This window comes from Molossus molossus, unplaced genomic scaffold (genome assembly GCF_014108415.1).
Source record: "Molossus molossus isolate mMolMol1 unplaced genomic scaffold, mMolMol1.p scaffold_m16_p_16, whole genome shotgun sequence".
Classification (NCBI taxonomy): domain Eukaryota; kingdom Metazoa; phylum Chordata; class Mammalia; order Chiroptera; family Molossidae; genus Molossus; species Molossus molossus.
The window spans coordinates 47,163,332-47,175,787 of NW_023425351.1; the positions used below are offsets into that span (position 1 = coordinate 47,163,332).

Sequence of the window (12,456 nt, forward strand, 5' to 3'; positions counted from 1 at the left end):
TAACCACTGAGCCAAACCAGCCAGGGCACAACCAGCCATTTCTGAGTTGACTGGAGAACAGTACATTGTGGCATAATAGCAAGCAGGAGGAGTACTTTTTCTATTTCTTTTTAGCATAGCCACCTCAGGGCCTTACTATTTGTTTTTTTTCCACGGCTTCCCAGAGGGCCTTACTTCCTCTTCTCTTCCCTTTACTAGTAGTTTGCATTCTCATCATCACTACCTACATCATTTCTAGCACAGAAAAGGTCAAGACTGCCGAAGCCCCAACTATGTTTCTGATTGAACTAATTTGAGGTCTTGACACTATAACTACTTCACCTAATGACCTTGTTATGTATTCACATAAGTAACCAAGCCTCTATTTCAGGAAACTAATTTCAACATACTTTAAAATTTTAGTGATTTTTTTTTTTTTAGAAACTATTGCAAAAAAAACTGATACATAAATGGCATGTAATTTTCTAGCCCTGTTAGAATTGATGGACTGAAATATATGTATGGCTAAGTCATATTGATAGGTTTTGATTTTTTAAAAAAAAGTAAATATAGATTTACATTAACATATAGTTAAAATGAACATTGTGATGTTAAAGATTTATTTTCGGTATTTTTTTTTTTTTTTCTTTTTTTATCCTCACCCGAGGACATTTTTTGTTCAGGTAGAGTGGGAGGGAGAGAGAGGAACAGAGAGAGAGAGAGAGAAACATCGATGTGAGAAAGGAACACATCGAGTGGCTGCCACCCGCACAACCAACCAGGGCCGGGGACAAACTGCAACCGAGGTACGCGCCCTTAGCAGGAACCGAACCCGGGTCTCTCAGGACCGCAGGCCGACACTCTAACCGCTGAGCCAAACCGGCCAGGGCTATTTTCGGTATTTTAATTTTGAACCAAATAATTTACTGACTAGTTAATATTATGTCTATCATCTATGTTTTTTGTAATTATATACGGTATGAGACACCTATGATGTAGTCTACAGGGCACTGAACCTGAAATCAGATCATATGAGTTTGAGTCTTGCTCTTCCATGTTCCAGTTAAGCAAGTCATTTAATATTATTGACTACTAGCTCATTTATAAAGAAGAAATAATGATGACATTCTTAGAACTGATGTACGAATTAAGTAGCGTAATTGGTGTGATCGTTTTATAGTCATCAAATAGAATGCTATGATATTGTATGCAAACTATCTCTATGTATCTTTTCTTCAAAAAGATTGTTTAATAGTAAAATCATTTTTCAAGGCTATATTTTGCTTTTAGAAGGCAATTTATTGTGTATGAAAAAGTTACTTATAGCATTCTTGGTTTTATCAGTGTTCTTTTGAAATGCTGATATTTTAGCAAAGTGAATAATAAACAGGAAATTGAACTGAGAGAGTTTTTGGAGTGTTAGGAAAAGACAAAGCCTAACAGAAAAAACGGCAAAAAACTTGGATGATCTTGTGTAAGCAACCAAAAGTTATTATGTGATGGAAACATTATTTGTACTAAAAGTTTACTAATTTTTATAAAGGTTTGAGAAGATTACTACTTGTATGCATTTTTTGTACCTTCTAAATTGTGATGTCCAAAGGCCAAAATCCTTAACAGGCCCAGAAAGGTATGTGTGATCTGTCCTATCTCTGCCTCTTTACATCTCTGATCTCCTTTCCTTCCCACTCCAGCTACCCTGGCCTCTCTGCTGTTTCATGGGCATGCCAAGGTGGCACATCCTAGGGCCGTTACACTGGAGGTTCTGTTTGTCTCATACTCTCTTCTGCACATGTCTGAATGGCTAACTTCCTCATCTTCTTGAAACCTCTGTTCAAATGTAGTCAATGAGACCCACTCTGACAGCCCTTTTAAATTGCAGACTGTCCCATACCCCTTGACTTAACTTTTTTTCCATTTGCATTTATCCCCCTTTTAACACTATATAATTTACTGATTTATTGTGTGTCTCCCCCTACAAGAATGTAAGCTCCCAGTGATTATTTTCTGCTTTGATCACTGTTGTGTCTGTATCCTAAGTGTTTACAGAGGTACCTGACATATACTAGGAGCTTAATTAATATTAATTGAATGAGTATTTGAATCTCTCAATATATTGTGCAAAAAAACTTGGACATATATACTACTCAGGAAATACTTACTGTATGAAAGAACCATTTTGGATTGAATAATTTATATTTTCCAGGACAGTTTCAATTCCCCTATTACACATACCTAACAGTCCAACTGTGACATGGTTGGGACTGGAATCATTGTTCCCTACCTTGCCACCGCCCTAGATAGTAAACCAAGTGGATGAGTGGCTCGTCTAAAGTTAATCCTATTAAAATAGAATTACAGTTGCTTCACATTCTGGGATAGAGATGTGCAGTTTGCAGAATGGGACATGTTATTTCATTTATAAACTGTTTTCTATCTGGTGTGACTGTGTTACTTCCAAATTTATGTTAGGAAGATGTAACCTTTTATTTAGATGTAAAAGCCTTACAGAGTTCATTGTCATTCTCAGCAACAATAGGACAATAGGTAGCAGATTATTTAATTTAGAAAGAAATCATTAAAATTCATAAAATTAAAGCAACGTTGATAAACATCACAGTACTTGTTATTGTTGGTGCTTTTTCAGGCTCTTGATTGTTTTACAAGGAGAAAGAAAACATTAAAAAGTCAAGAAATTAAAGCAAAGTTGATAAACATAGTACCTGTATTGTTGATTTTTTCAGGCTCCTGATTGTTTTACAAAACTTTTTTTCCTCTGTTGAGTTTTTATCTTTATAGTAAAGGAAAAGTAAAAGTGAAAGCTTTAATTGTAGGCTTTCGTGGCACTTGTTAAAAACTGGGAAGCCTTTGTGTAATGATTGAGGAAAATTTCAGTATTTCTGATCTGTGCTTAAGGAGCGTTTATATTGTATGTGAAAATGAGGAAAGGGAAAGTAACTATCAAAAATTTGCCTGCTCTATTACCCATCTGTGATGCTTAACGTAATTGCATCTAATTAATCACCATTTTCTGGCCTTCACCACACGGTGGGGGCGGGGCGCAGAGAAGAGAAGACAGTGGGAGCTACTCCGGTCAGAGTAGCCGGGAACCTGCTGTGCCGGCTCTGGAGCTGCCAGCCCGCCTAAGTGCAGCGGCCTCCCCCCACCCCCCACTTCGGCTGCTGATTGGCGGGGACCACAGCCTCGGCAGCATCTCCCTACAACCGGAGGGCGGCGAGACTCCAGCAGCCACAGCCTCCGGGATCCTCGGCTCCCTCCTGGCGAGACCGCGGACTTGCACTGTGAGCAGCCGCATCTTCGCCGTCTCCGCATCGTCCCCTCTTCTTAGCCCCTCTCCAACAAGTGGACGTCCTGGCAGCCGGGAAAGCCAAGTCTGGGCCGGGCCAGGGGGGCGGGGGCCAAAATCCCAGGGTCGCGCGGCCCCATCCCCGCCCCCGAAGCGCAGCGGTCGCCGCGCCCCAGCCGCCAAGACGCCTCGAATCTTGTATCGCGGGAAAAGCGGGTCTTCGTCCAAGATGGGCCGGCAGGGTTTGGGGGGCGCGGGCGCTGCGGGGCGCTCCATGCAGCGCTCGCAGAGCCGGAGCAGCCTCTCAGCCTCCTTCGAGGCGCTAGCCGGTTACTTTCCCTGCATGAACTCCCTGGAGGAGGAGGAGGAGGAAGGAGGTGAGACTGTAGTTGGCTTTTCAGACTGTTTTCATCTCGAATATCGGGAAGTCGGTGGTTGGAGAGTTGGCGGGGCATGGCGCGGGGGGCGGGGGGCGCGTAAATAGCAGTGTGCCAGTCCCTTCCTCTCTCTGGGACAGAGCTGGGGCGAGACCCCCGAGCGCGCCAGCCGAAGGAGTTCTGGCCATGGGTTATTTGGAGAGCTCCGCGGGCGCGGGCTTGGGCAGAGCTCTCCTGGTGAAGTTGAATTACCAAGTCCCTGGAAGTTGAGTGAGGACGTATACTGGTGGGAGGCAGGCGGCGCCGGGTGGGTGCACCCTGCTCTGTTTTTGTTTTCCGTGGTACTTAGCCCCGAGGACGGAAATGCTCAAAAATTAAAGGTGGCAGCAAAACTTTACGACAGGAGTCTCAGCTGTGAAAACATAAGATCCAGATGAGGGGAAGTGATACAATGGACAGGTAAAGGCTGACGGTACTAAAGGCGGTTTGTGCTGTGGAGACGTGAAACTGTTCAGAGGGCACAGTAGTACTATGAATCTAACCATTGTCGATCTCTGGTGCCAGCGATGCCTTTATAATTAAGCTAATGAGAAAAACAGGGAAGGGGACTCACTGTTTCAAACTTGGTGAAAAGTTTGAAATAACACAACATATGTTTTCATAAAGAACTTTCCTGTAAGATGTAACAACTAACATTAAATATATACTTTGTAAATCAAAGTACGAATTGACTGCTGAATAATAGCGACACAACATTTGAGATTTACTGTTCATTAATCGAGTGATATGCTGGTTGTAAATTGTGTTCACATTTATCCATATATGCAGAATAGGTTAGTTATGTCAACACTATTATTGGATATAAGAGAATTTACGTTGCTTTTCTTTCTGTGACCATCAGTGACTTCTTATTAGGAAATCTGTGGTGAGTCCTGATTTAGAAGAAGCTAACCACCTGCTCTAAGAACAGGTAGAAATAAAGTTTTCCCAGTGGAGAACAAGTAAGTGAAAAATGGAAGATGAAAGTGGTCTTCAAAATAATTTGCTAATTAGAGCTATCCGAGTTTCTTCTAGCTTACTGTCGCAATATCAGTTTGCTATTTTTTTCTTTTTTACAATTTTTTTTTATTAATTTGTTTTTGTTACAGATGTTGCTCATTTTTCCCCCATTGACACCCTTGGGAAAATGAATGATTATAATTGTAGCTAAAAATTTTAGTATTCATTATTAGCGAGGCACTGTTCTAAGAACTTGACATGCACGTATTCTCTTAGGCCCACAACAGCCTTATGAAGCAGTATGTACTTTTATTATCCCCATTTCACAAATGAGGAAACTGAGACAGAGAGAGGTTCAGAAACTTGCCCAAGGTCACCCAGATAGTAGGTACAAGTTACTTTGAACACATGCAATCGACAGCACAAGCTATGCACTCATTGTCAGTCTGTAGCCTGGTTATTGTTTACACATGCTTGCTACAGTCACATACCTAGTAACTGGTGAAGCTAGAACTCAATCCCAGGTGTGCCTGAAAAGACGTATTTAAATAACACACAGTGTTGTCATTTCTCAGTTTTTAAAATTTTTATACCAGGTCTTCAGTCTTGCGTTTGCTTCAGTTAAGCTGTAACTAGAATTGTTGGATTTACAGAATACCATTCTAAAAGCTTTTTTTGAGACAAGAAAGGCTTATATAAGTAAATGTGAAGAGTTTCAAAATTTAAAGTACATTTCTTTAACCTTGGCTCCTACAGACTAATCCCAAAGGAAATTCCTACTTCTACACATGGATAAATTGGAACAGATTTCTGTCCCATAATATAGCTTCTTGAGTTGCCAAGACAGAATGTTCCATAAGGCAGCCAGCATTTTAAAAATGAAACATATAATTCTTTACAGGTAACTAGAGAGGAGGCACTTCCCATAAATGAGAGGTCTTTCCACTGGGTTACTGTCGTTCTATAGCCCAAAGAAGAAATCCTCACTTTCTTTTTTGGTTTTGCAGTATTTCTACCACCCTTGAAATTTCTGAGACTTTTTTAGGGTATTTCAACACACCCTGCAGGGTTGTAAAAGTTAGAAATCACTAGCCTGGAGCAGTGCTTCTCCACAGTTTTTTTCGGTTGAGACACCCACACAAGACACATGAAGTTCATGTGGGTAACTGTCCATGAGCCTACTCAGGAATATGTTGTTAGTCACAATTGTGAAACCCATTCTGATTTATAAAGAAAAGTCAATCCATCGCAACAGATGAATTTCACACTGGCTGCAAACAACTTGTCTAACAAGAGAGGAGGTCTGGTAACCAGTGCGATTTGACTAAATTAACAGATCAGTTCAGTCAGCCAGTCTGATTTTAAAGCTAGTCTATTTTTTGTCCTTTCAGAAATAGTGCAATAGCTATATAATCTCAGATGTACTCAGTCTTCCAGTTCCATATTCTCATTTCATTCTTGTACAGTGTGTCCAGACATTACCTTTCTACAAAAGAACTGCCAAGAAGTTTATTGAGAGGCCATGTTCTTTTCATTTATGTGTTAGCACATAATTAGGTGCTATGCTCCCTGCACTCTTAGAGTTTACAGTCTAATGGAGATCAGTGTTAATCTGAGTAACTATGTAATTATAATTGTTCAAGTGTTAGGAAGTGAAGTACAGAGTACAATAAAAGATTATAAGAAAACCTAATTGAGGCGTTAGAGAAGGGTGCCCTGAGAAAGTGAGAGTTAAACATGAATTTGGACATCAGTGATAGATTTCAATCCCTCACGTGCCCCCTGCACACCTTTGAAAACAACTTGCCCAGAGTCCTCAGCTAGTAAGTGGTGGAGGTAGGATTTGTACCCATAATATGGCTCTGAAATGTATCATTCTAATTACTCTGGGTATTGTTTCTTCATTATTATACTGGATTTTCTTATGCTATATTCTTTTTAAAAAGTACGATAGCAACAGTTACCATTTATTGAGCACCTTCTATGTGTCACATTTCTTTGATTTTATGATAATTCTTCAAGGAATTTATTATTTTTATAATTTTACACATGTGAGAACTGAGACTTGGAGAAGTTAAACAACTTGGCCTTGGATTATAAATCTCATCAGGACTGACTTCAGTGAGGATGAAAAGGGCATTCCTTTAAGCAAAATAAGTTATGATTGTTGACTGGTCTTTGTGGCATCTTTTTGTAAGCTTGCAGGTTTTTCAGAGGATTTGATTTTTCTTTTTCTTTTTCTTTTTCTTGGGTATATTCCAGATAACTGTTCTCCAAATCTTGAGTACTTAAAAATAAAAATATTACTTTATTTAATAGTCTATAAGTTATGTTTATTTATTTTAGCATTGAATCCTAAATGGTGTTATCTTAACCATATAAACTATTTAGCCCAAACACTGAGTATACTTCCCTAATGTAGAATATTACTATATACAGAGGTTTTAAACATTACAGGTAATTCTAAGAAAGAAGGAACCATTTCAAGGAAAAAGCTACCATTCTTGGTAGGAGAAGCAACCCCATAACTTCCCAACCATAGACCCAAGGGTAAATGATATGATCATACAATGGAGGAAAATGGCCCATTTCCTAATACTTGGTAGGCCCGGTTTCTCAGAGACTATCTTAATGTTACCTGTGGTTCTCAGCTAGCCATTCTTGATTAGTTATGTTCATGTAGTTTGTGATGAATTTGATTTGCTTGATTTTATGCCCTGCTTTTTTTTGGTTAAAATATGGCTTGGCAATCATACAGAATAAATCCTGTCAACTTAATAATATTTAATTGAATAAATTAACTCATTTAATTTCTTTTACATGCCATGAGCTTGAAAATTAAATCAAGGAAATCATCAAAGAAACAAATATTTTAAAAATCACCAGAAAAACTGAGGCAAGTTTTTTGGCATGTGATAATGAATCTATGAGAAATTAATATACAAGGAACTAAATAGACTGTAATAAGAAAGGCCTGTTTAATTCTCCCCCACTCTTTTTTTTTTTTTTATCCTCACCTGAGGACATTTTTTGCATTTATCTTCAGATAGAGGTAGGAAGAGAGAGAGGAAGAGAGAGAGAGAGAGAGAAACATACATGCGAGAGAAACACATTGAGTGGTTGCCACCCACACGACCCCAACCCAGGCTGGGGACAAACTGCAACCAAGGTAGGTGCATGCCCTTAGTGGGATTTGAACCCCGGACTTTCTGGTCTGCGGGCCGATACTCTACTGCTGAGCCAAACCGGCCGGGCTCTCCCTACTCTTTAAGAGGCTATGTAACCAATAAGAAGAGTATAAAAGATACCATATTCTAATCTTTGTGTACGATGTGTAATATACTTAATTTTTAATAAGCGGCCCCACCTGATGAAAATGGAACTTAGCACTTTGCCCTGTTTCATGAGAATAAAAAAAATTTTCCATGTACTTTACTCCTAAGAACAGACATCATGCCTAAGACAGTAGGCTTCCAGTATCTATTAATTACAGTATGTGGTCCTACCATTCTTTGCAAATGGAATATCAGATAACTGACAAGACATAATATCCATTATATTTATACTGTTTTTAAATTATAATGTGATTTGATTAGGACATTATAAAATTCATTGATAACAGATTTGCATATCTTCAAAATATTAAAAGTGGGGACAGGATGTGGATAGACAGCTATAGTCTATGTATCTTTTCTTAGGGGATATTATTTTTACTAGATTATGATTGATTGTATGTGATAAAACCTTTCATAAATGAATCCATACCATATTCAACAATAGCACAATGTTTTTATATTAGATTTACATTCTAAGCAGATAAGGTGAGGTAAAAGATTTTGGAATTAAAGAAAATAAATGAAATGAAAGTTTCACTCAGAGTGCTTATTGTATAATACCTTTTTAATCTAAGATTCAGAATCTTTCATTGCCAAATGTCTAGACAGTACCCTTAAAGTAATTTGAAACTTTACCACAAAAGTCAAGTTAAACACCAATTTGCTTTCATCCTTCAGCATGTTTGTTAAATTCAAAGCTAGTAATAGTGAGGAGCTTTCCTGTGAAGAGATCTTGTAGGTAATGAAACTCACCAGAAGGTTATGATGGCAGCATCCCATTGCCTCCAAAGACTATGGTTTAAAGAGAATGCTCTCTGCTATTCTTAAGTAGGCTCTTATTGATCACACAAGATCATTCTATGTATTTGTTCTCTCTCATATTGTAATGGTGTTTGATTGGAGAGGAGGGGGGTTTACCTAGTGCTGTGGCTATAGAATACTATTTGAGCAATTGTAGAAAAAACTAACATAAAAATGACAGAATCAGTTCTAGTTTTGAAGTATTCATTTCTTAAGATCTAGTTTTGCTTAATGAGATAAAAATGAAAGGACTGTCTATTTCAGCTATTGCAGTGATCAGTTTTTCCTTTGTATTTCCTATGTATCAGGGGCCAGGATGGTAGCATATGTTAGTGAAATGGCTAGATGTGACACAAAAGGGAAAAGCAAAGACTGAAAAGCTGGAGACAGTTTTCCCGTCTACCACAAGGAATGGTAAATACTCAGTTGTAGGCAATTGATGCCAAATTGAATATCAGCCCAGAGTTGACAAATTTACTCTGATTTTTTTTTTCCCTAAGTGAAGCTGTAAATCTAGATGTTACTTAAAACATTTACATTTTAAAATGTTGATACCTAAATGAAAAAATTTACCTATTGACCAAATGTGTGCCACTCATTGACAAGTTCTGTCAAGGAAAGGCTTTCTTCTCACCTTTTCTCAGTTTTTCTTCTTTCCCCTTCTCATTGCCACCTTGATAGTTTAGGACCACATTAGCTCACCTTTGAAATCATCTGAGAGGCTCCCAATCTGCTCTCTACCTTCTGGATCTCCCACTCCTTGCTAACTTCATTGTCTCGGTATCAGTTCCCTTAAACATCATCTTGATCTTGACACCACTCTTCTAACAACTTCAGTGGGTTCCCATTTTCCACTAAATGAAGCCTTTAGCTTGACATTCAAAGTCTAACAATTTGGTTCTTACATACAGATAGCTTCCCTGCCTTCCCAGGCCCTTAGAAACCCAGTAAATCAGTGAAACTAAGCCTTCTTTCTCTTTACCTCCAAATTTTTGTTCATGCCTTTCATTCTATTCTTCTACCACTGTACGTGCATGTCTAATTGCCCTTCAGGTTAGGAATGGTGCCCCAAATCATACTGTAGAACTAGCCCTACCAAATGACCACTTCTGCTTGGCACAGACTTCACAGTGTGCACCAGTGTCGACATCAATGGTGAGTCACTGCACACTGCTGTAGGACCACTCCTGGAGATGATACATTGTGGCCACTACCCTCCTCAGAACGGGAGCCTGTGGTGCCTCCATTTCTTTGCTCCAATAGCTTCAGATTCAGAGTTTGGGACAGTGGTTGGTATTTGATTAACAGAACTTTGGCCATGTGCTCCTGCCCTGAAATGACACAACAGTTTGTGCTTTCACAATTGAAGGACAAGATATTTCTCATACGTAGGAACGGTGTTCAAATGCTGATGAGCCAAAAACATTAACAGATATCTATTTAATAATAAAAATAGCTACCAGTGGGGGGAAATCATTAAGCTTGTCCTAATTACTTAATTTTTATTTTTAAAAATACTAGTTTTCTATTTATTATTTTTCTTTGTTCAATAAGCATAAGCAGACAGGAAAGTGGAAAACATCTATGGGAGAAACCTAAGGGAAAGAATATGACTCTTAATTTTAACATTTTCAGCAGATTTGGCCCCCCAAATACCCATGCACACTCTTCTTTTTTAATATGTGTTTATTGACTTTTAGAGAGATATAGAAATATCAATGTAAGAGAGAAACATCCATAGGCTGCCTCCCGCACACCCCCTACTAGGGATCGAGCCTGAAACCTAGGTATGTGCCCTGACCCAGAATCAAACCAGGACCTCTCAGTCCAAGGGGTGACACTCAGTCCACTGAGCCATACTGGCCGGGGCCATGCTCACTCTTATTTTACATATAGAACATAGTTGATCCCTCCCCAGAAAGACAACCTTAAAATGTCGTACATTTACTGCATGCAGATTGAAATCTAGGATCTAGGAGTGGTGTGCAGTCCTCTCCCTCACATCCAGGTATGGCTTTTTATGTTACAGTGACCTATAAACCCGAAGGTATGTTATCAGCCTTCCATACACCCAATTTTTAAATGTACAGTAACAACAGGATAACCAAAATAAAAATGCTCATTTGTAAAGGAGGGGGTAGGAAACACAAAGCACACAAAGCAGTCAGTCACCCACAGGAATGATCAAATCCCACTCAGAAGTAATGGTAAAGGTTGAGAGCAGAATACAGTTCTTGGTTTACTCATCTGGGTTCTGTTTTCTGCAAAGTGTTTCTTTGTCCTTCATTCTTCATAGCCACAAAGGTTTGCATTGAAGAGGGGTCTCAGCTTTCATAGCCTTGCTAGTGCAGATTAGAAACTCAGTAGTTACTTTTAAAGGTTGAATAGACTTGTGTGTGTGGGCTGGTCATTCTCTTTTTCTATATGGGTCCTTCAAAAAGTCAGTATGCTTACAGACTCGTTGACTCCAGTTGTTTTCAAGTGAGGATAACTCCAGCCAATGCCTCATTGGACAAAGATTTTAGGCCTCAGGTTTCTGTTCTTTTAGTTTCCAGCCTCTGTGCCCTGTCCACTTTCTTTGCTCTCAACTTAATGGCAGCCACCTTGATGTCCTCTGAAAGCAGTGGGTTTGGGTGGGATGGCAACCTCTTAATCCAGTTTGGCCAGAAGTCTTTCCCTTTGGATGGCAAGGCCCCACATATTTATACAGTTTCCTTCCTGCAAATTAGGATCGTTTTACATTATTTCAGTCATTTTTAAGATAAGAATGTATATAGCATTTTACAGTTTTCAAAACTTTTACACAAGTTGTGGTATCTGATCCTATTCATCACTATTTATTAAATATTTATTAAATATTATGATGTAGGCTAAATATAATCTTGAGTTGGTGCAAAAGAACAGCTTCAGAGAGGTAAATTACCTGCCCAGAATTTGAAAATGGTCAAACAGGAACATGAACTCATATCATCTATTCTAAAATGGCATGTTCTCCCCACCACAAATGCTGCCTCAGTAGCTAACTTGAGAGTTAAGAAGAGGTTGGTGGCATTTCATATTCATTCTGAAGAGAAACAGGCGCAGTGTCAGGGGATGGATGCATGGCCAAGGGCAGATCTGTCAGTTTAAGAAAAGCCAAAAAAGCCCTGTCTGTTTTCGCTCAGTGGTTAGAGCATCGGCGGTGAACCAGAGTCACGGGTTCAGTTCCCGCTAAGGGCACGTACCTTGGTTGCAGTTTGTCCCCAACCCCGGTTGGGGTCGTGTGGGTGGCGACCACTCAGTGTTTCTCTCTCTCTTCCCCCCTCTCTCCCTCCTGCTCTATCTCAAGATAAATGCAAAAAAAAAAAAAAAAGCCGAAAAAGATAGGTGTGTGGAGCAATTTTCTAAATAATTTACCTTTGGATCAGGACTTGATTATTTTCTAATGCATTTGACTTGATCCCCTTTAGTGCCATACAGCAGCAGATAATAAGAACAAGAAAGTACCATAAAAATGACAAATCCCAAAAGAATTACAATGAGAGCTATAATTTCTTATATTTAAATGTGTTAAGAATACCAAAATGATAAACCTTAACTTTTATGTAAAAAATAGGATAATCTTACTGCAAAGGAGTGATAAGCTTTATTTCTTGTTAAAATCAGGATTAATAGTTAT

The 12,456-nt window shown here is 39.1% G+C and overlaps 1 protein-coding gene across 15 annotated transcripts in view; it reads left to right on the plus strand.

Annotated features, from left to right (window-relative positions):
* Positions 1-12,456, plus strand: part of RIMS2 (regulating synaptic membrane exocytosis 2) — a 513,935-nt gene that overhangs the window by 484,710 nt on the left and 16,769 nt on the right. Inside the window, exon 1 of one of the 15 annotated variants that reach the window (XM_036264302.1) lies at positions 3,516-3,663. The exons of the other annotated variants lie outside the window; for them this stretch is intronic. Within the exon in view, the coding sequence (XP_036120195.1) occupies positions 3,516-3,663 (148 nt within the window). Of the gene's footprint in view, positions 1-3,515; positions 3,664-12,456 lie in introns of those variants that run through there. 15 annotated transcript variants of the gene reach the window in all.